The sequence below is a fragment of the Pongo pygmaeus genome, chromosome 20 (assembly GCF_028885625.2).
Source record: "Pongo pygmaeus isolate AG05252 chromosome 20, NHGRI_mPonPyg2-v2.0_pri, whole genome shotgun sequence".
NCBI lineage: Eukaryota > Metazoa > Chordata > Mammalia > Primates > Hominidae > Pongo > Pongo pygmaeus.
Window position 1 is genome coordinate 61,826,361 of NC_072393.2, and position 22,496 is coordinate 61,848,856.

Sequence of the window (22,496 nt, forward strand, 5' to 3'; positions counted from 1 at the left end):
GCCCCCGGGATCCCCCCCCAACCCAAGAATGGTTTGGTCCACAGCCACATATATGTTTATTCTGCGAGTCCGTGTCCCACAGTCTGAGACTCTTCTTCCCCTCCCCTTCCCGCCCCGTGAAGTGGCCCGGGGCCGAGCCCCGCCTCCATCTCGGCTCAGCCAATTCCCACCCAGCTTCCAGGAGTCTCATTTGCATTTCCGGGAGCAGCTGTCCAATGGGAAGGCAGCACCCTGCCCCTCCCCCCCAGGGGGTGGCACTCCTGGTGGATCGCACCACTCTTGGGATCCAGGGATGGGGGGAACGCACTTCCACTGAGGTCCGGGCGACAGGAGGGTGGTCTTCCCTCAAGGCAGGGTTGGAGTTCAGTGGAGGAGGGAGTTCTGGCCTTGGAAGAGGCCCAGGAGTCCGCTGTCTGGGGCGGGCTCCTTGATGAGCTTCTGGATCTGTAAGGGCAGAGGGCGTTGGGTCAGGAAGCGTCTAGGGTCCTGATCTCCATGGATGACAAGTCTGAGGGACACCTCTCTGTCTTCATCTCTCGGACCTTCTGGCCAGCAGCTGCCTAAGACAACACTCCCTCTTCCCAAGACTTTTCCTGGGGCCTCCCTTTCATTACATGTGACTGGTTGAGCTCCTCACTGCCCGCCATCTTGGTGTGCTTTGCGGGCTTGGACCACTAAGGGTGGACAGCTCTGTGCTGGGGCTTCCTGTCTACACCTTCCTCTTCTTAAGTAACCTCATTTCTCCCATCCTTCTTCTGGGTCCTCAGCTCACAAATCCAGCCTGGACTTTGCCCCTGAACTCGACTCATCTATCTAACTGCCTCTTAGATTGACATGAGCAACCAACCGCATTTCATCCATCAGCAAGTCCCAGCAAGTTTATCTCCAGAAAATAAAAAAAAAATTAAAAAAAAAAACAACAAAAAAGCATGCATCCCCACTGCCTCATCACCGCTTGCCTGGGTGCCCAAATTAACCTCCTTCCTCCTTACTGACAGGTCTCCCTCCTCCCCTCTACGCCCCACTCCCTAATCCATTGGTCACACTGTGCCGGAAAGAATTTTGTAAACTGCCGATCTGATACGGCCAGCTCCCCTGCATCAAACCCTGATGGCTGCCCATGGCTGAAATCCCAAACCTTTGGGCTCTGGCTGCTGTGTGAAGACAGGGTGCTGGCTCCTCCCACCCAGTGCTCACCCTGGCCTGCTACGGCTCCTCGGACAAAGAAAGCTCAGTCCCCCCTCCCCTGCGAACACTGTGAGTGCCTGATGCCCCCTTCCCCGGCAGGTCAGAATTCAGGGCCACCCCTGCCACTCTCGCTCATCCCTCTGCAACTCCTGCCCCAGCTGGGGGTCACAATGTATCACTGAACATGGATTGATGCAGACTCCAGGGCTCACCACAGTGGCTGGCACGGAGTAGGTGCTCAGTCAATGTCCCACAGAGCTGAACTAGGAGGGCAAGGAGCAGACCTGGGAGGGCCTGGGAATGTCAAGGTCTGGGGCCTCTCCAGCATCCTGAGGGCCAACGGCTTGAAGCAGGGAGGCTCAGTACCTGGCTGACCCCAGTAGCAGGGTGGCCAGTGGAGTCTGAGAAACTGGAGGAGGGGCACCCGGGCCGGAAGGGGCAGAGGCGGAGGAGATGGAGAGTTGGAGATGGGTGTGGACGGGTCAAGGGGCTTCTATCTAGAGGGTCTCTGCTGACCTGTTCTTCCCCAGTGTCCTGTCCGCCTGGTCACTCCCTCCTTCAGTTCATTCTAAAGTCACCTGCTCCAGGACGCCCCCCGGACCCTCCAATACAAACCCCCTCCTCTGTGCCCTGACTCTCTGGATCGCCTCCCCCATTTTATTGTTCTCTGTGGTTCTTGTGGTCCATCTGTGGGCTCCTTTCATGGATTTATGGCGGTGACAGTGACCAGCAGCCTCCCCTCCAAGAACCTGGGTCCCCCTGGAGGCGGCAGCCTGCTGGTGCCGAGATGTATTCTCGGAGCCCAAAGACAAGACCTTTGTCAGATGCAGGGGAGGTGGGGGTGGCCAGGCGGGCATTACCTCCTTGAACTGGGGGTGGGCGGCATCACCCACAAGCTGCAAAATGAGCCCTTCGCTGGTGGAGAGGAAGGCACCACTCTGTCTCATGCGGGCCAGAGCCACCAGCCGGTCCACCTGGCTGTGAGTGGGAGGGAGGGAGGGAAGGTTGGTGTGGACGCCGTAGTCTGGACACCCAGACACGCGGGCACCCTGGTGGGAATGCCACCTGTGGCCCTACCTGGGAGCCCCTGACGGCCCCCATGTGCACCCACCCAGGGAGGGGCCCTCTCACCTGCGTGAGGAGCAGGCGTCCACCACCACGTGGACCTGCAGCCCCCGGTCCAGGAGGTCCAGGGTTGTGTTCTATGGGTAGAGAGAGGTCAGGGCCAACCCCGGATAAGAACAGGGGTCCCGGGTAAGGAACTGGGGATGGTGAGTCAGAATTAGGGGCCCAGAATGGGGAGGAGGGAGGCTCGGATCAGAGCAGGGGGCCCCCAGGTCAGGAGGGAATCCAAGATAGGATGGGGCCCACAGGTGAGGAGAGAGGGCCCAGGTCAGGATGGGGGTCCTGCAGGGAATGGAGGTTTCTGGTCAGGGTTAGTACGAGGGACCCCTGGGGTCAGTCAGCATCTCACCAAGATGCAGGCCTGTGCCTCAATGCCACAGAGCAGCACAGAGCGCAGCTGGGGCCGACTGTCCAGCTCCTGCTGCAGGGCGGGCACCATGCTGAAGCAGGTCTTGGCCAGTGGCCGAAGGCCCTCAGCCCCCAGCTCGGGCACCGTGGGGCCCAGGCCTTGCGGGTACTGCTCCGTCAGCATGACTGGCACCTCAAGCAGCCGGGCCACCTGTGCCAGTGATGGGGAAGAAAGGTCAGGGTCTGAGGGAAGAAGAGCTGGGCCTGGACTCCTGGGTCTGAGGGAAGAGGGGCTGGGCCTGGACTCCTGCGTCTGAGGGAGGAGAGGCTACGCTTGGACTCCTGGGTCTGAGGGAGGAGGAGCTGGGGCCTGGACTCCTGGGTCTGAGGGAGGAGGAGCTGGGCCTGGACTTCTGGGTCTGAGGGAGGAGGGGCTACGCTTGGACTCCTGGGTCTGAGGGAGGAAGAGCTGGGGCCTGGACTCCTGGGTCTGAGGGAGGAGGAGCTGGGCCTGGACTCCTGGGTCTGAGGGAGGAGGAGCTGGGCCTGGACTCCTGGGTCTGAGGGAGGAGGAGCTGGGCCTGGACTTCTGGGTCTGAGGGAGGAGGGGCTATGCCTGGACTCCTGGGTCTGAGGGAGGAGGAGCTGGGCCTGGACTTCTGGGTCTGAGGGAGGAGGAGCTATGCCTGGACTCCTGGGTCTGAGGGAGGAGGAGCTGGGCCTGGACTCCTGGGTCTGAGGGAGGAGGAGCTGGGCCTGGACTTCTGGGTCTGAGGGAGGAGGGGCTGGGGGTCTAGACTCCTGGGTGTGAGGGAGGAGGGGCTATGCCTGGACTCCTGGGTCTGAGGGAGGAGGAGGAGCTGGGCCTGGACTTCTGGGTCTGAGGGAGGAGGGGCTGGGAGTCTGGACTCCTGGGTGTGAGGGAGGAGGGGCTATGCCTGGACTCCTGGGTCTGAAGGAGGAGGAGCTGGGCCTGGACTTCTGGGTCTGAGGGAAGAGGAAGTGGACCTGGATCCCTGGGTCTGAAGGAAGTGGAGTTGGGCCTGGACTCCTGGGTCTGAGGGTGGAGGGCTGAGCCTGGATCCTGGGTCTGAGGGTGGAGGGCTGAGTTTGGATCCGGGGTCTGAGGGTGGGAGGCTGAGGTCATACCCTGAGCATGCGGGCAGCCACTGAGACGATCTGTGGGAAGTAGGCGATGTTGTGGCGGAACTTCTCCTGCATGTCACACAGGAACAAGATAGAGGATCCTGGGAGGACTCGACCCAGGCTGGGCCTGGCAGCCGCCATTTTCTGGGGGTGGGCAGAGGGGCGGTGGATCAGGCCCAAGGGCTCCTCTCAGTGTCTCCAGCTGGCGTCCAGGTCCTCGCACTCAGAGCCTGGCAGGGCCTGGGGCACCTTGCCAACCTTCTTCCCACCTCCAAGTCTCTGCGTCTGCTGTTCCCCGGGCCTGGAATGGGCTTCTTTCTTATTTCTGTCCTGTTCAGCAGGGAGGTGACTTCCTTGGGAAGCCTCTGGGCCACATCCACACGTGGCTCCGGGTGTCTCTCTCCTGGTCCCTGCATTCTCCTTGCTGAGGACTGTGCACAATGTCAAGGAGTGCTTCATGATCCTGGTTACCATCCGCCCCGGTTACCATCCACCCTGGTTACTATCAGTCCCAGTTACCATCAGCCCTGGTTACCATCAGCCTTGGTTACCATCTGCCCCGGTTACCATCAGCCCCGGTTACCATCCACCCCAGTTACCATCCACCCCGGTCACCATCCGCCCTGGTTACCATCTGCCCCGGTTACTATCAGATCCCAGTTACCATCAGTCCTGGTTACCATCAGCTCCAGTTACTATCAGATCCTGGTTACCAATAGATCTGGGTTACCAACAGCCCCGGTTACCATCAGTCCCGGTTACCATCAGCCCCGGTTACTATCAGATCCCGGTTACATCAGTCCCGGTTACCGTCAGCCCCGGTTACTATCAGATCCCGGTTACATCAGTCCCGGTTACCGTCAGCCCCGGTTACTATCAGATCCCGGTTACATCAGTCCCGGTTACCGTCAGCCCCGGTTACTATCAGATCCCGGTTACATCAGTCCCGGTTACCGTCAGCCCCGGTTACTATCAGATCCCGGTTACATCAGTCCCGGTTACCGTCAGCCCCGGTTACTATCAGATCCCGGTTACATCAGTCCCGGTTACCGTCAGCCCCGGTTACTATCAGATCCCGGTTACATCAGTCCCGGTTACCGTCAGCCCCGGTTACTATCAGATCCCGGTTACATCAGCCCCAGTTACTGTCAGCCCTGGTTACCATCAGCCCCAAAACGGAGGATCTGCTGGGCGTCCTCCTGTGTTAGGCCAGCCCACTCCCCAGGGCCTCCTGAATGAAGGGTCCACCCTGATCCTCACCCCACTCCAAGAGGAAACTGAGGCCATATTCTTCAGCCATAGGAAAGAAGGGGGACCCTGCACAGGTCACAACCTGGATAGACCTGAACACAAAAGCCACGGAGTGTGTGATCCCGTTTTCCTGAAATGCCCAGAACAGGCAAATCCGCAGACAGAAAGCAGATGGGGCCGGGTGCGGTGGCTCACACCTGTAGTCCCAGCACTTTGGGAGGCTGAGGCGGGTGGATCACCTGAGGTCAGTTCAAGACCAGCCTGGCTAACATGGCAAAACCCTGTCTCTACTAAAAATACAAAAATTAGCCAGGCAGTGGCGGGTGACTGTAACCCAGCTGCTGGGGAGGCTGAGGCAGAAGAATCGCTTGAAACCCAGGAGGCGGAGGTTGTAGTGAGCCGAGATCACACCACTGCACTCCAGCCTGGGTGACTGAGCAAGACTCTGTCTCAAAAAAAAAAAAAAAAAAGAGAATGGGCTTGGTGGCACACGCCTGTAATCCCAGGACTTTGGGAGGCCGAGGCTGGAGGATCATCTGAGGCCAGGGGTTTGAGACCAGCCTGGCCAACATGGTGAAACCCCGTATCTACTAAAAATACAAAAAATCAGCCAGGCATGGTGGCACGCACCTGTTGTCCCAGCTACTTGGGAGGCTGAGGCAGGAGAATCACTTGAACCTGGGAGGCGGAGGTTGCAGTGAACAGAGATAGCACCACTGCCAGTCCAGCCTGGACAATAAGAGCAAAACTCCATCTCAAAAAAAAAAAAAAAAAGAGAAAGAAAGAAAGCAGATGGTTGGCTGCCAGGGGCTGTGGCCCGGAGGAATTCAGGTTGACTGCTGGGGGGTGTAGTTTTCCGTTTGGGATGGTGAAAATGCTCTGGGACTTGGTGGTGACGTCTGCACAACAGCATGACTATGAATGCCGCTCCACTGTGCATTTTCAAATGGCTGAAAGGGTAAGTTTTATGTTAAGTGCATTTTACCATAATAAAAAAAGAAAGAAAGAAAGAAAGAAATGAAACGAAAAAGAAAAAAAGGACAGGCTGGTGAAGCCACCTGGCCAGCAATTCTTTTGCAGGGGAGGAAACCTCGACCCAGAGGGCCCGTTAACCTGCCCTAGGTCCTGCAGCCATGCAGGGCACACCTGACTTCCACTCAGTCAGAGCGTCTATACTGTCAGAGCGTCTACACCGCAGGGGCCCTGAATCAGCATGTCTTGGCCTACGTCCCTGGGAGGCTTGTGCTTTTGGGTCTCCGAGTTTGCTGCACCACTGAGGGTTTGGGCCGGGCTTTTGTCTGCAGCTTTCTCCCTGTCTGTGTGTACAATTTGTTTGTACTTAACTCATTTATTCATTAATTCACCAGGGAAATGGGAGACCCTGGAGGCTCATTGGAAGCAAGACAGAAGGTGTTCTGGGAAGCTGAGGGAGGCAGGGCACTCAACAAGAAGCTGCTATTTTCTTTTTTCTTTTTTTTTTTTTTTTGAGATGGCGTCTTGCTCTGTCACCCAGGCTGGAGTGCAGTGGCGCCATCTTGGCTCACTGCAACCTCTGCCTCCTGGGTTCAAGGATTCTCCTGCCTCAGCCCCCCAAGTAGCTGGGATTACAGGCTTGTGCCACCATGCCCGGCTAATTTTTGTATTTTTAGTAGAGATGGGGTTTCACCACGTTGGCCAGGCTGGTCTTGAACTCCTGACCTCGTGATCCACCTGGCTTGGCCTCCCAAAGTGCTGGTGATTACAGGTGTGAGCCACCACACCTGGCCTTGAGCTGCTATTTTCAAAGCTGGGTAGTGAGGACAATGTTGTTCATTGTCTTTCTTTCTCTCTCTCGTCCTGGCCTCAAGCAACCCTCGTGCCTTGGCCTCCCTGTACTATTTTTCCTTTTTGAGACAGGGTCTCATAGTGTCACCCAGGTTGGAGTACGGTGGCGCAATCATAGCTCACTGCATCCTTAACCTCCTGGGCTCAAGTGATCATCCCACCTCAGCCTCCCAAGTAGCTAGAGCTACAGGTGTATGCCACCACACCTGGCTAATTTTTGTATTTTTATATTTTTAGAGACAGGGTCTTGCTATGTTGCCCAGGCTGGTCTCGAACTCCTGGGTTCAAGCGATCCTCCCACCTCAGCCTCGCAACATGCTGGGATTACAAGCGTGAGCCACCAGGCCTGGCCTATTATTCTTTGAACAAAATCCATCTATCATAGCAGATGTTTTCTGTGTGCACCATATCTCAAGTTTAAAAACGAATAAATGGTTAAAATGGTGAATTTTATGTTGTGCAAATTTTATCTCATTAAATAAAATTGAATGGAAACTCCCTCTGAAACAAAACCACAGTGAATTAATCCCATAATTACAACTGTGATAAGTGGGATTTGGAGGGAGCCAGATCCGGCTTGGCAGGGGCTGCAGTGTTCTCCTAGAGAAACTGAAGACAGAAAAATGATCTTTTCACAAAACACAAAGCTATTACTCCCCTGTCTCAAACTGTCCCCTGACCCCCACGGATTCTCTCTGTCCTCAGGACTAAGATACAGAAGCCCCTTTCCCCCACCCCGCACTGCTCTGAAGACCCTCCAGCCTCAGCCCAGCCACTCCCTCCTCTCAAACAGCCCTTGCGGTTTCCTCCCCCTGGAGTGACCGTCTCATGCCCACTCACATGCTAACTCTTCCTCCCCTGTGCAGGAGGCAGGACCTGGGACACCCAGGCCCCAAGGGATGGTTCTGAGGGAACCAGGAGCTGGAGAGCTGACAGGTGGGTCACAAGGGCCGTGGAGTCTCTCTGCTGAGGGCAGTGAGGAGCCATGGAGGGGCAGATCTGGGGGCCAGCATGTCCAAAAGCCTAGGACAGGCATCTGTAGCACCCAGGAACTCCCCTCTCCTGGTAGGACTGTGGGTCACAACAACTCCTAGGGACAGCTGAGCAGCTGCATTTCTCAAAACGATGGATACACAAACCCTCTGACCTCAAAAGCTGCTCCTAAGCATTTATCCTACAGACATTCATGTGAAACGACACAGGGTTATTCATTACAGGACTCTTCCCCAGAGCAAACGAGCAGAAGTAAGTATCAATGTCCACAATTAGGGTACTGGTTACGTAAGTCATGCCGTAACTATACTCTGTTATTCCTCGCAGCCAGAAAAAATTACGAGGAAGCTCTTTAAGTAACAATACGAAAACATGTTTGAGAGAAGTGAAAAAGAAGCAGAACAGTGTGTATGGAATGCTCCTTTTTGTGCCAAAGAAAAAAGGGAGAGGAAAATGTGTCTGTGTTGCCTATATCTATATCTGCTATCTCTGGCAAACAAGCAAGAAACGGGAGACTCAGGCGGGTGAACCAGGCACCGGGGAAGTGTGTAGGAGCCTTTTCACTGGGTTCTATTCTGTTTCTTCTGAATTCTGGACAATGTGCAACAGGTTGTCTAGTCAATACTATATACAATAAAGGGTTGACATAAAGCCCAAACCCAGCAAAACTGATCTATGGCGTCAGAAGCCAGGACAGTGACTGCCCTTGGACCACAGTGATGGAAATGACGACGGCGGGAGATCCTGGGATGTGGCGCATGTTTGACTTTTTTCTTTGGATACTTGTTTACACCAGGGTGCTCCCTTTATAAATATTTATTTAAGCTGTGTATTTGCAAACCGTTTGATTTTCTGCGTATGCGGTATTATTCCAGAAAAAGTGTTCAAAATGCAAAATACAAAGATGGCTTCATGGCCCCGCCGTGCGGTTGAACTGGAGGCAAAGGCCAGAGAGCAGGAGGTCGGCGCTGGGGCCCAGTGGGACAGGGGAGAAACAGGAAGGGGCAGCTGTGACGGTGGGGAAAGTCGGGGAGAAAGGCCCCCAGTTTCTGGTCGAGCCAGGGGCATGATCTGAAGATTCATAGGGGATCCCGGGGAGGGGAACTGATTTTTGGGAGATGAAAAATTGGGTTGAGGGTGGGTATGCGAGAGACAGATGTGGAGGGGAGGTCTGTGCTGGAGAGGGTTGGGCGTGTCCTGCGGAACGAGGAGAGATTCAGCCTGGGTGGAGGGTACTCAAGGCCAAAGGGGGCGTGGCTGGAGGTGGGCGGCAACAGGGGGCGGGGTAGGGCCGTTGATTTTCCCACGCGGTCACGGAAACCCGGCCTTGGAGCCCGGACTTCCTGGCTGTGTGACCTTGGGCAAGTTTCTCTTTGTCTTAGCCTCAGTTTTCTCGTCGGAGAAATGGGGATTAAACCTGCCCACCCCGCAGCGCTGTTACAGAGGCGGCAGGCGCGACCCAGGGACGCTTCGAGTCTCTGGCCAGCCAATTCTGGCGGGGCCAGGTGGAGTCCTCCTTCTGGTCCTGTGACCTTGGCCCGGGACGCCCAGGCAGAGCCTCAGTTTCCCCATCTGCTAGGCGGGAAGGTCGGTCTCCAAATAGCGCCAGCAGCAAGAGAGGACTTACCCGGAAGGTGCCGGGTTCGAGCCCGGAACGGCCCCTCCGCAGGTGAGGCCAGGGACACCCTCACCTCTCGGCGCTCGGACGGCCACCGCTGAGGTCTCTTGCGGGCTTCCCGGGACTGGTCACCGTTTCATTAGGGCAGGACACGTGGCCCACCCCCTGCACCGTCGGTTTTCCGCCCACTTGGGCCCAGCCGTCCAATCGACACTCATCATGCTCTGCCTCGCCCCTCTCTCCGGCCAATCCGCATGTGCCACTGCCTCTGCCCGCAATCGGCGCTCACCAACTCTCCCCGCCCCCTGCCTCTCAACCAATCCGCATATGCCGCTGCTTTGCTCCCGCCCCAGGGGAGGGGCGGTGCCAGCAAGGCTGTCAGTCTCAAGAAAATGATTAGCTTGCAAAGGCGCGGTGGAGGCGGGGCAGCAGGTCGTTCTGCCAATGGAGAGCCGTAGAGGGCGTGAGTGGCGGCCGACGGGGCGGAGTCGCGCGGCGGTCTCCGAAGGCTCAGATCCTGGCTGGAGAGAGGGCGTCTCGGCCCGCCCCATTGCACAGAGCAGATCGCCGAGGCCGGGAGAGAGAGAGAGGGGTCTTACCTAGAGTAGACGCATGTCTGCAGTTCGAACCTTGGCCCTGTCTCAACAAACGGAGGCTTACAAAGATACTCAGGCACTTTCCAGGAAGGGGCTGGCTGAGGGAGCGACCAAGTGAGGAATTTGACGCCCCCCTGTCCTTTGCGCTCTGTGCTGCCTCAGTTTCCCCATCTGTACAGCACCTGCCTCCTCGAGTGGTGTTTAGAATAATTTAGACTCTGTGCTTGGAAATGGTGGTTGAGAGAAAGAGAGAATTCCCTATCTGTCTTGGAATAAATCCAAACTCCTCCCAATTCATGGTGGGCCTTCCTGGTCCCGGCAGACCTCGCCTCTCACCACTCCCCCTGCTCACTCCGCTCCAGCCACTTGGGTCTCCCTTTGCTGTTCCCTCAATGTCCCACCGCAAGGCCTTTGCACGTGTGCTACCTCAGCCTGGAATCCTAGGACTCCCCATGGCCCAACCTTCCAGGCTACCACCTGGTGTCAGGTAGCCCTTCCATCAGGTCGCTGTTTTTAATTTTTTTGAAACATCAAAAAAAAAAAAAATTGCTCTATCACTCAGGCTGGAGTACCATGGTAAGATCACAGCTTGCTGCAGCCTCAACCTCCTGGGCTCAAGCGATCCTCCCACCTCAGCCTCCTGAGTAGCTGGGACCACAGGTATGCGCCACCACACCCGACTAATTTTTTAATTTTTTTGTAAAGACGGAGGTCTCACTCTGTTGCCCAGGCTGGTCTTGAACTCCTGGGCTCAAGTGATCCACCTGCCTTGGCCTCCCAAAGTGCTGCGATTACAGGTGTGAGCCGCCGCACCCGGACTTCTGTTTTATTTTCTTTTCAGCACTAACTCCAATCTGAATTGGAAATGAATCTTGCTTTTTGAAAAACGCATGGATATACTCTTTTATTGTCAGTTCCCCGCCAAAACACACACATGCACACAGAACGGGGAGCTCCCTGAGGCAGGGGTCCCGTCTGCCTTGTTCACTGCTGAATCCTCAAGTCCTAGACCTGGGCCTGGCCCGTAGTAGGCACTCGATACATCTTTGGGAATAAATGAGAGGAGAGCAGACATTAGGCAGAGGTGAGCCTGGGTGAGAGTGAGGGGTGGATGCCGAGATGGGGCTGGGCAGAAGGGGGAAGGCAGGAAAGCAAGAATGGGGCCCCCAGAAGAGGTGGAGGTGGGGCCCCTGGGCCCAGGAGGAGACCCCTGAGGCAGTGGTTTGAAGTGGGGGTCTGGGTTGGTATATTTTCCCAGGGGCTGCCAGGAAGGGAGTGGACAGGTTGGGGGCTCCTGAAGAGGGCTGTAGAGCTGTCATGGAGGGGCCTCTGGCTTGTCCTGGGTTCTGGGCTGGGTTGTGATTGGCCTCATGGGGAGCTGGTCCCCCAACCCTCGGGGATCCCCTGAGAATCCCAGGCACGAGGCACCTCCCACCAGTCCACCCAACCCCAGTCGGGAGCCACGAGATCAGCCTCTTCCCCCAGGGCATGCTGGGGAAGGGGCAGGGGGCCGCAGAAATGTGGGACCTGCCTCAGGTCTAGCTGGCCCAGGTCGCGATAGGACAGACCCGGCACTGGCAGGGGAGCATCAGGACCAGAGGAGGGGTCCCATGGCACTGAGGCACACTCTGGGGTGAGCGCAATGTTGTCAAAGAGGTCGAGGGTAGAGGTGTCCAGGGCAGCGAGACTCAGGCTGGCGCTGGCATGGGGAGCCTCAGTGGGGGCCACAGCACAGGCCACTCCCAGGAAGGGGGACGGAGGCGGCGGGGGTGGCTTTTGGAGCGAGGGTCTCTGGGGAGGTGCCTCCTGGGACAGGATGGAGAGGGCCAGGCGCTGGGTGGCGGCCTCAATCTTGGTGAACTGCCTGTAAAGACAGATGTGAGCAGGCTGGTCTCTAACGCCTGAACTCAAGCGATCCTCCTGCCTCGGCCTTTCAAGGTGCTGGGATTGCAGGCTTGAGCCACCACCCCCGGCCAGCATATTTGCAAGGGTCACCTATGTGGTCGCATCACACCATGCTAGTTATTGATTTTGGTGATTCCTACCGTCTGCCACCCCCATGAAAACACAACCTCCACGACAGCAAGGAACTTTATCTGCTTTGCTAACTGGCCTGGCACACAGTAGGCACTCAATAAATGCACGCTGACTGTTGCTGGCATCCAGCCCTGGGGGCTGCTCCTCTCTGTCTGTACCTGGTCTCCCCCAGCCAAGGGTGCTGGTTGCTCCTTCCCCTCTTCCCCCTCCCGTACCCACCTTCCCCACCAGCCCCCTCACCTGCAGATCTGGTTGTGCAGAAACCTTCTGTGGTTGGGCCGCCTCTTGGGGGGCCGGGTGCGCCGGGGCTGCAGGGCCCGCAGCATGTGGGCGGCCGCCCCGCTCACGAAGGCACACAGCTCCCGGGGGCCGGGCTCGGAGACCCCAGGGCCTTCGGGGACCCCGGGGTGCATGGCCAGGGTGGTCTGGAGTAACTCCCCACAATATTGCTGACCAAAGCGCCCCCAAATCTGTGAGCAGGCAAGGGCAGGGGACTCTGGAGGCCCAGGCACCCCAGGCCGGGGAGGAGGCAGGGCTGGGAATTGGGCCAAGGCCTCCCCACCGTGCCCTAACCCTGTCCCCACCTCCCAGGAGCCCGACCTGAAGTCTGAGGGAACGGCAGGTGGGGGCTGATATAGGAAGGCAGGGAACAGGGATGGGAGGGGGCTTTCTGGGACCCTCTAAGTGCCCAATTAGCGCATAGTTGGACCTGGGATATGGAACCGGCGTGCGTCGGCGGGGGCAGAGAATGGTGCCTGGAGATGGCCAATTAAGGGAACAAAGGCCTCATTCGGGAGGCAAGGCCGCCAGTAAGTCAAATGCAGCGATTGAGCATGGAGGACGCTTAATTGGAGCCATGGGGAGGGGGCTGGGAGGGAGCGGAGCTGGGCTGCACTTGCCCACCCACCCGCAGACACACCTGTGCCTCCCTCCCTCTGCTCAGCCCGGCGCCTTAGGAGGGGAACCCGAGGCTCCCAAAGGGGCTGGTGCGGGCCAAGGTCTCCAGCCAGCAGGAGGGGTTGGCTTCTGGGGGGTCACCCCCGAAATCCTGGGGCTCATAGAATCCTGAGCAGCAGAGTGAGGGAGGAGAGGGGAGGGGTGTGGCAGGATGGGAGGGGACGGGAGAACAGGGTGCAGTCTCCCCCAGGATGTTTTATTGAGGGACTGGGACCCCTGGTGTCTGTGGCAGGCAGAGGATGGGCCGGGTCACCTTGTTTCTGGAAGGGTGTTGGCCAGAGCGGGGACCCTGGGTCTCAGGTTGGGTAGGGGAGCGCCGGGCATGACAGCCTCAGTCTCTGCTCAGACCCCCACCCTCGGGGGTCTACTCTGGGAAGCCAGGATGTTTCCCGAAATTGGTGTAACAAATGACCACGGCTCAGTACCTAGAACTGCACGCGCTGATTCTCCTGCCTGAAGCAGGGATTTGAACCTGACGTCATGAGTTTGCTTCCCAGGCCCGCTCACTGGCCAGCAGTACTATGGGCAAGGTCAGCAGCTGAGGTCCTACCAGGCCTAGGGTGGGGGCCAGCAGGCAGGTGGGGGCATATTGGGAGCTGGGGCTGAGTGCAGCCAGTGATGTTGCCAGAGGTCCACTTTTCTGTCAGAAGAACATGGTGAGACCAGCTGCAGTAGGACAGCCAGACACCCAGTGCCCTCACCAGCCATGGCACGTACACGTTGACTGCTACCCCTGCCATGCTCAACACTACCACCGTGCTGAACTACTGCACAGGTGGGGCTGCTGGGCCTGGTGCGGCCGGTGTCTGTGTTGGGGACATCATGGGCCTCCCATGTTTCTCTTGGGTGTCTCCAAGGGTCTCCAGCCTCTTAGACAGCCTCTTGTACTCTGCCCCTTGGTCCCTCTGCCTGCCAGCTGTCTGTGACTCACATTAGCCCCATTGCTATCTCTCCATTTCGCCCGCCCTTGCTCTTTCCTCTTCTGCTCCTCCTGGCTTTCTGTCCATCCCTGGGTTATCCACAGTTCTCTCAACTATCATCTATCTATCACCTGCCTATCTATGGATCTATCATCTATGTATGTGTGTGTATGTATGTATATATCTATTTTTAGAGACAGAGTCTGGCTCTGCCACCCAGGATGGACGGCAGTGGTGTGATCCTGGCTCACTGCAGCCTTGACCTCTTGGGCTCAAGGGATCCTTCCACCTCAGCCTCCTGAGAAGCTAGGACCACAGGCACCTGCCATCATGCTTGGCTAATTTTTTTCTTTTGTAGAGATGGGGTCTCACTATGTTGCCCAGGCTGGTCTCAAACTTCTGGGTTCAAGTGATTCTCCTGCCTTGACCTCCCAAAGTGCTGGGATCACAGGCGAAAGCCACCGTGCCCAGCCTCTCTCCTCTGTGTTGCCTCTCTGACTTCATCTCTCCCATTTGTGTTCTGGTTCCTCTCCCTGTCTCTGTCTCTTTCACCGTCTCTGGAGTTTCTCTCAGTGTTTATGTTTTAGACTCTGAATGCTCTTCACTGCCTGTCTCTCAGCTTTTCTGTTTCTGTCTGTCTGTCTTCCCCAGGGCATGGTGTGGGTGTGTGTGTGTGTGTGTGTGTTTGTGCACGTGTGTGATTGTTACTGGATGGTACTGTGCAGTTCCAGTCTCCTGGTGTCCAAAACAAAGAATTGGATGAGACACGCACAGACAGCAAAGGAAAGGAGCAAACGTTTATGAAGCACAGTATTCCACTCTCAGAGGGGAGAGCGGACTGAACTCTCCGAGATGAGATCAGCCCCAGTTTGTTACATTTCATGGCCTTTTTTTTTTAAAAGACTTTTTTTTAATTTTTTTTTTATTATTATTTTTGAGATGGAGTCTTGCTCTGTCGCCCAGGCTGGAGTGCAGTGGTGCGATCTTGGCTCACTGCAACCTCCGCCTCCCGGATTCAAGTGATTCTCCTGCTTCTACCTCTAGAGTAGCTGGGATCACAGGCTTGCACCACCATGCCCGGCGAACTTTTGTGTGTTTTTAGTAGAGACAGTTTCACCATGCTGGCCAGGCTGGTCTTGAATTCCTGACCTCAAATGATCCGCCCACCTCGGCCTCCCAAAGTGCCGGATTACAGGCACGAGCCACCGCGCCCGGCCGTACGTTTCATGGCCTTTTATATGTTTTTCATCACTTGCTTAACCTCACTTTATCTCTTGTAACTTAATTGCTCATCCTTGCCTAATCTTACTTTATCTCTTTTGACCAAATTGCTCATCTTTAGCTTTATTTTTCGTGGCCAAACTGCTACTGCAAGTCCTTCTGGCTTATTTTCCTTATCTTGCATGTTCCAACTCACCGCTTCCTCCCTTATTTCGCATGTCCTGCTTCTGCCCTCTGACACGTTTTGCTTCTGCTTAAGATAACCTATGTCCAACGGTCCCCTTTGCCCCCCGAATTCCTCTGCTATTCTCCTGCCTCAAGATGTTCGTGAGTCTGGTTCACGCCTGTGGTATTGGGGGTGGCCTGAAGGTTTCCTGTCCTGTTCCGCTCCAGGTCTCAGGCACAGAGGGAAGGGTCCAGGGTCCCTTGGCAAGAGGCCGAAGGGAGCGGACCCCTGGGTCTCTGGAGGATGGGAAGGAAAGGATTGGCTCTGAGAGCCGGGAAGGGGCCGCCGCCACGTGGCTGGGGCATGACCTTTGCTACCTTGATACACACTTTATCGTGTATATTCACATCTGGTAGCTTTTATTTCAAAATTTGCATTCCACAGTCCAGGGGCCAAGAGCAACATCCACCGGCCAGCTCTGTCCCACTCAGGCCGGCCAGCAATGCACAGGGCGGCCGCCTGCAGGCTGCGGCCTCGGGACTGTCCACCAGGGGGCGCCCACCCGGCCGGTGCTGGGCGGCCCGGCTCGAGGGGTGCGGCCGGAGAACTTGGGGCCCTCTCCTGTCTCCTGTCATTGAGAACAATCAACCACAGCAGGGAGCTGGCTTCATGGGGTCTTTGTTGAGGACCTGCACTTTCAGGTGCTGGAAGGTCTTCCCCAGCCTCCTCTCCCCTATCCCAGCCCTTGAAATTCTGTGTGTGTTGGGGGGTGGATTTAGTCATTCAACAAATTTATTGAGCATCTTGCTTTACTGAGCAACGGAGGAGGTGAAGTCAGAGAAGCTGAGGGGGCGCGGGGGGCAGACCCGCAGGGCTTTGTGAGCCAGGCAACGGTTGGGCTATAAGGGTAAGCATGATGGAGAACCGTAGAGGGTTTGGGGCAGGAGTAGACCTTGCCCCCAACCTCCTTTGTAGGCCTTGCTACAGCTGGAATGTGGAGACCCCAGCCCCCAATCCCCCTACAATCTGGATGGGGGTGTCAGGGCCAGGCCAGGAAGCCAGGGACAACCCAGGTTGTGTCCTTCCCTGTCCCCACCTGCTCATCTGCTATCTGCTCCCTCTCATCCAGTCATTGTGGGACCTTGTTTCCCTTAAATTTTTTTTTTTTTTTTTTTTTTTCTGAGATGGAGTCTTGCTCTGTCACCCAGGCCAGAGTGCAGTGGTGCGATCTCGGCTCACTGCAAGCTCCGCCTCCCGGGTTCATGCCATTCTCCTGCCTCAGCCTCCCGAGTAGCTGGGACTACAGGCGCCCACCACCACGCCTGGATAATTTTTTTTTTTTTTTGTATTTTTAGTAGAGACAGGGTTTCACGGTGTTAGCCAGGATGGTCTCAATCTCCTGACCTCGTCATGATCTGCCCATCTTGGCCTCCCAAAGCGCTGGGATTACAGGCGTGAGCCACCGCACGCCTGGCCTTTTTTTTTTTTTTTTTGAGACAGAGTCTCTCTCTGTCGCCCAGGCTGGAGTGCAGTGGTGCAGTCTTGGCTCACTGCAACTTCTGCCTCCTGGGTTCAAGAGATTCTCCTGCCTCAGACTCCCAAGTAGCTGGAATTACAGACGTGCACCACCACGCCCGGCTAACTTTTGAATTTTTAGTAGAGACGGGGTTTCACCATGTTGGCCAGGCTGGTCTCGAACTCCTGACCTCAGGTGATCCGCCCGCCTTGGTGTCCCAAAGTGCTGGGATTACAGGCGTAAGCCACTGTCCCCGGCCCCCTTAAAATTTATTATAAAAATGTACAGATGGCAGCATCACAATGTATCACCCTGGTGTTCCCAACCCAGATGCAGAGGGGCCAACCCTGTTGTGTTTGGTTCACAACTCTTCTTCTGAGAGAAGGCAGGCGGTGGCTGCATGTGTCCCCCCAGATTCAGATGTTGACATTGTAACCTCCATGGTCCAGAGTGAGACAGTATTAGGAGAAAGTATTTAAAGAAGCAATTAACCCAGGTCTCAGTGGCTCACGCCTGTAATCCCAGCACTTTGGGAGGCCGAGGCAGGTGGATCACCTGAGGTCGGGAGTTCGAGACCAGCCTGACCAACATGGAGAAACCCCGTCTCTACTAAAAATAGAAAATTAGCCGCGTGTGGTGGCGCATGCCTGTAATCCCAGCTTCTCCGGAAGCTGAGGCAGGAGAATCACTTGAACCTGGGAGATGGAGGTTTTGGTGAGCCGAGATCACACCATTGCACTCCAGCCTGGGCAACAAGAGCAAAACTCCGTCTCAATGAAAGAAAAGAAAAGAGGCTGGACGCGGTGGCTCAGCCTGTAATCCCAGCACTCTGGGAGGCCGATGCGGGCGGATCATGAGGTCAGGAGATGGAGACCATCCTGGCTAACACAGTGAAACCCCGTCTCTATTAAAAATACAAAAAATTAGCCGGGGGTGGTGGCGGGCGCCTGTAGTCCCAGCTATTCTGGAGGCTGAGGCGGGAGAATGGCGTGAACCCGGGAGGCAGAGCTTGCAGGGAGCCGAGATCAGGCTACTGCACTCCAGCCTGGGTGACAGAGTGAGACTCCGTCTCAAAAAAAAAAAAAAAAAAAAGAAAGTAAAGAAAAGAAAAGAGAGGAGAGGGGAGGGGAGGGGAGGGGAGGCAATTAAGTTAAACAAGGTCATTAGGGTGGGCCCTAATGCAATCTGACTGATGTCCTTATAGAAGAGATTAGGACACAGACACGCACAGAGGGGCCACCATGGAGGCCCCACAAGGAAGACAAGCGTCTGCAAGCCAAGGAGAGAGGCCTCGGGGGAAAGCAACCCTCCTGACACCTTGACTGCGGACGTCCGTATCCAGAACTGGGAGAAAATAAGTTTCTGTTGTTGGGGCCACTCAGTGTGGAACTTTGTTATGGGGGTCCCAGCAGACTCGTATATATAACGAGTGTATTCGCTATCTACGCTGTGTAAGAAATAGCCACTGATGCAATGGCTTTAAACAACGTACATTCATTATCTCACAGTTCCGTGGCCAGGAGTCCAGGCACCATGGTTTATCTTGGTCCTCTGGTCAGGGTCGCTGCAATCCTCGAGTGACCCAGGGCTGTGGTCTCATCTGAGGTTGGGGTCCGCTCCCAAGTTTACATAGCAGCATCCATTTCTGTGCTTCTTTTTTTTTTTTTTTTTTTTTTTCAGACGGAGTCTCGCTCTGTCGCCCAGGCTGGAGTGCAGTGGCACAATCTTGGCTCACTGCAAGCTCTGCCTCCTGGGTTCACGCCATTCTCCCGCCTCAGCCTCCTGAGTAGCTGGGACTACAGGCGCCCGCCACCGCCCAGCTAATTTTTTGTATTTTTAGTAGAGGCGGGGTTTCACCGTGTTAGCCAGGATGGTCTTGATCTCCTGACCTCGTGATCCGCCCACCTCGGCCTCCCAAAGTGCTGGGATTACAGGTGTGAGCCACCGCACCCGGCCTCATTTCCGTGCTTCTGAGGAACGCATGGAGCCCTGGGTTCACGGCCAGCAGGAGAACCTCAGTGCTTCCCATCTTTGATCTCTAGGCCCAGCTTTAAAGAGCTCCACTGACTAGATCAGATCTACCCAGGGTAATCTTCCTGTATTAGTCAGGCTTCTCCAGAGAAACAGAATCAATAGGCTATGTCTGTCTATCCACCCATCAATCAACCTATAAATCCATCTGTTTATCCATAGATTGATCTATGTGGATAGCGAAAGATATGAATAGCTACAACGATACAGATATATCTCTCCAGAAAGAGACTGATTAGAAGGTGTTGGTTCATGTGATTATGGAGGCCAAGAAGTCCCACGTTTGCTGTCTGCAAACTGGAGAACCAGAAAAGCCAGTGGTGTAGTTGGAGGGCCTGAGAAGCAGGAGCTGATGGAGTAGATTCCAGCGTGAGTCTGAAGGCTGGAGGACCAGGAGGCCCGAGGACAGGAGAAAACTGATGCTACAGCGCAAGCCTGAGGGCAGGGATGGAACTCCACCTTCCCCTGAGGCTGGATGCCCACCCACGCTGCGGCAGGCTGCCTGCTTGGCTCACGCTGCCAATTAATCTCTTCCGGAAACACTGTCACGGACACACCCAGAATCATGTTTAACCAGGTATCCGCACATCCCGCGGCCCAGTTGAGTAGATGCATAAAATTTAACCATCACTTTTCCCCTTGAACTCAAAGTCCACTAATCAGGATTCTATTTTTTTTTTTAATGAGACAGAGTTTCACTCTTGTTGCCCAGCCTGGAGTGCAGTGGTGCGATCTCAGCTCATTGCAACCTCCGCCTCCTGGATTCAAGCGATTCTCTTGCCTCAGCCTCCTGAGTAGCTGGGATTACAAGTGCTCTGCCACCATGCCCTGCTAATTTTTTGTATTTTTAGTAGAAACGGGGTTTCACCATGTTGGTCAGGCTGGTCTCAAACTCCTGACCTCAGGTCATCCACCCGCCTTGGCCTTCAAAGTGCTGGGATTACAGATGTAAGCCACCGCGCCCGGACTCAGGATCCTTGATTGCATCTGCCAAGACCCCCCTTGCCTTCACCATATCACATAACCATCACATCCACACGATGCAAAGGCACTCACACAAGGGCACGGGGTCCATGGGGGTCATCGTAGAATGTGGCAGCCACTCTTAGGGAAATTTAGCATGTATCTGTCCCTGTCCGTTTTTGCACTTAAAACGGAGGAATGTTTTACCTGTACAGATGGAACCCTGTATATTGTTGCTTCCTCCAGGGAGTCTGCCCTGGTTTCCCCCAGGCTGCGTGAGGAATGTTTTACCTGTACAGATGGAACCCTGTATATTGTTGCTTCCTCCAGGGAGTCTGCCCTGGTTTCCCCCAGGCTTCGAGAGGAGTCTCCCCTAGCTCCCACGTCCTGGGCAGCCTCCATGAGGGCCTGACCGTGCATGTGAGACCTGCTCGATAGGCCTTGGAAGTGGGTGGACTCTGGGGTTGGGCACATTCCTGGTCCAACCACTTCTGGGCTGTAGGAATTACTTCCTGGTTACAGGACACTACATCATTTCCTGGTTCTGTGGCTTGGCCATGAGACTTCAGAGGGCCTTGCCTTACCCCACTGTGAAATGGGGATCGCACCCCTTCTGAGTGGAGAGGCCCGTTAGCTTGGGGCCGGCTGGGGCTGCCACGGGGGCCTTAAGAGATGTCAGAAGGGAGCATCCTGGCCGGGTGCGGTGGCTCACGCCTGTAATCTGAACACTTTGGGAGGCCGAGGTGGGTGGATCATCTGAGGTCAGGAGTTCAAGACCAGCCAAATTAGCTGGGCATAGTGGCAAATGCCTGTAATCTCAGCTACTCAGCAGGCTGAGGCAGGAGAATCATTTGAACCCGGGAGGCTGAGGTTGCAGTGAGCCAAGATTGTGCCATTGTACTCCAGCCTGGGCAACAGAGTGGGACTCCGTTTCAAAAAAAAAAAGAAGGAAGCATCCTAAGTCTGTGGGAGGCATAGGCCTGCCCCCTGGGTCCCCTGTCCCTGGTGACTCCCTTTGCCCATCCCCTCTGGTGACTCCCTTTGCCCATCCCCTCCACCTTCGGCCTAAAATGCATCTCTGGTTCCTTACTCAACTTGTTTGAAAAAGGACGTTTTATTTTTCGTCTCTGGCCCTGGGAATCCAGTCATTACTCCAGATACCTCCTTCAGTCCCTGACTCCACTTTCTGGAGAGGGAGGGAAGGGGAGTGGCAGGTCCTTTCTAAAGCCTTCGGCTGATCCTCCTGGGATCGGGGTGGATGGAAAAGAATCTCCGAAGTGCGTGCAGGGCCTCTGGGCAGGAGTGACAGCGCAGTCCCCAGGAAAGGATGGGTACCTAGAGGGGCTGAATGGTTTACTTGGCTGGCAGGGGGCAGGGCTCAGAGTCTGAGGCTGGGCAAGGAGGCTGATCTAGTTGGGGTGGGGGGAATCGTGCCCCCAAAACACCTGGAGTGGGGTGTTGTTGGCCAGAAACAGAAACGTCTGGGGCCTGCAGGGGTGCAGGGGTGCAGGGGTGCGCATCCGGGTGTCTGCTTGGTCCTGCATTTGAGGCTCTGGAGGTCCCCTCGCTGCCCTGGAGCTATATTCCCTGCTGGGCTTTTCCCTGCAGCACTGCGCAGCGGGTAATCTGTCTTCTTTGTTACCACTGCATGCCCTGGGAGGTTTTGTGAGCTCACTGGGATGGCAAGTTTTTTATTGGCTTTCCCCCTCCACATTGCTATGATCCAGCTCCCAGGGCAGGACTTGGGGTGGATCCCTGGTCTGGACTGTGGGTGGGAGCGCTGCTGGGCCTGGAACAGCTGTAGCTGAGGATTCTGTGTGATCTTATCCATGTTTTTGGCTATTTGATTCTGTTTTTGTCTGTTTGTTTGTTTGAGATGGAGTCTCGCTCTGTCGCCCAGGCTGGAGTGCTGTGGCACGATCTTGGCTCACTGCAAACCTCCGCCTCCCGGGTTCAAGCAATTCTCCTGCCTCAGCCTCCTGAGTAGCTGGGACTACAGGCACATGCCACCATGCCCGGCTGATTTTTGTATTTTTAGTGGGGGGGGGGGGGTTCACCACGCTGGCCAAGCTGGTCTCGAACTCCTGACCTTGTGATCTGCCTGCCTCGGCCTCCCAAAGGCTTGGGATTACAGGCGTGAGCCACTGCACCCAGCTGATTCTGTTTACTTGTCAGCATGAGGGACCTGACAACATCCCTTGAAGGGCTACACAGATGTTCCAGGGGGTTGGGGGACAACCCCACCTCCCCATCTAGGTCCCTGAGACTCCTCCTTGGCCAGGAAAGTGTTGGACACAAGGCTGACCTGAGTTTCCTCCCGTCACTGTCTCCAAGGGGCTACGAGGCTGTTCTGAAAACAAACCTGTTGAATCCACACCACCTTTTCAGAGACAGCAGGTTGCCCAAGGCCATTGACTTCAAAACCTTTGTTCACCTTCTGGCTGCAAAGTGGGGAATGTTAAGGAGAGTAAGAGCCAGTCTTAGCCATGCCAATCTCTCTTTCTTTCTTTTTTTTTGAGAGAGGGTCTCGCTTATTGTCCAGGCTGGAGTGCAGTGGTACAATCTCGGTTCACTGCAGACTTAACCTCCCAGGCTC

General features: G+C 55.8%; 2 protein-coding genes across 3 annotated transcripts; both read right to left on the bottom strand.

Annotated features, from left to right (window-relative positions):
* Positions 1 to 39: 39 nt before the first annotated feature.
* On the bottom strand, positions 40 to 9,749 carry ISOC2 (isochorismatase domain containing 2). 2 transcript variants are annotated; one of them, XM_054463869.2, is made up of 6 exons: positions 9,503 to 9,749; positions 3,811 to 3,951; positions 2,663 to 2,872; positions 2,320 to 2,390; positions 2,049 to 2,166; positions 40 to 444 (listed from the first exon to the last, which is right to left on the bottom strand). In XM_054463869.2, the coding sequence occupies exons 2-6, from the start codon at positions 3,946 to 3,948 to the stop codon at positions 364 to 366; spliced, it is 618 nt and encodes a 205-aa protein (XP_054319844.2). In that variant the 5' UTR covers positions 3,949 to 3,951; positions 9,503 to 9,749; the 3' UTR covers positions 40 to 363. The 2 variants fall into 2 exon arrangements, with proteins under 2 accessions (XP_054319844.2, XP_054319843.2); XM_054463868.2 differs by having other exon boundaries at positions 3,811 to 4,238; positions 9,503 to 9,679.
* Positions 9,750 to 10,977: 1,228 nt separating this feature from the next.
* C20H19orf85 (chromosome 20 C19orf85 homolog) lies at positions 10,978 to 12,735 on the bottom strand. Its single transcript, XM_054461806.2, has 2 exons — positions 12,367 to 12,735; positions 10,978 to 11,953 (listed from the first exon to the last, which is right to left on the bottom strand). The coding sequence occupies exons 1-2, from the start codon at positions 12,537 to 12,539 to the stop codon at positions 11,458 to 11,460; spliced, it is 669 nt and encodes a 222-aa protein (XP_054317781.2). The 5' UTR covers positions 12,540 to 12,735; the 3' UTR covers positions 10,978 to 11,457.
* Between the last annotated feature and the right edge of the window lie 9,761 nt (positions 12,736 to 22,496).

What these genes read in the sequence shown, in the direction of transcription:
- ISOC2 (XM_054463869.2), bottom strand. Translation starts at nt 3,948, where the DNA reads ATGGCGGCTGCCAGGCCCAGCCTGGGTCGAGTCCTCCCAGGATCCTCT. An exon ending in TGGCTGCCCGCATGCTCAGG is followed by an intron (nt 2,873 to 3,810) that starts GTATGACCTCAG and finishes TCACTGGCACAG; the next exon opens with GTGGCCCGGCTGCTTGAGGT. An exon ending in GACGCCTGCTCCTCACGCAG is followed by an intron (nt 2,167 to 2,319) that starts GTGAGAGGGCCC and finishes TCCCACTCACAG; the next exon opens with CCAGGTGGACCGGCTGGTGG.
- C20H19orf85 (XM_054461806.2), bottom strand. Translation starts at nt 12,539, where the DNA reads ATGCACCCCGGGGTCCCCGAAGGCCCTGGGGTCTCCGAGCCCGGCCCC. An exon ending in CTGCACAACCAGATCTGCAG is followed by an intron (nt 11,954 to 12,366) that starts GTGAGGGGGCTG and finishes CTGTCTTTACAG; the next exon opens with GCAGTTCACCAAGATTGAGG.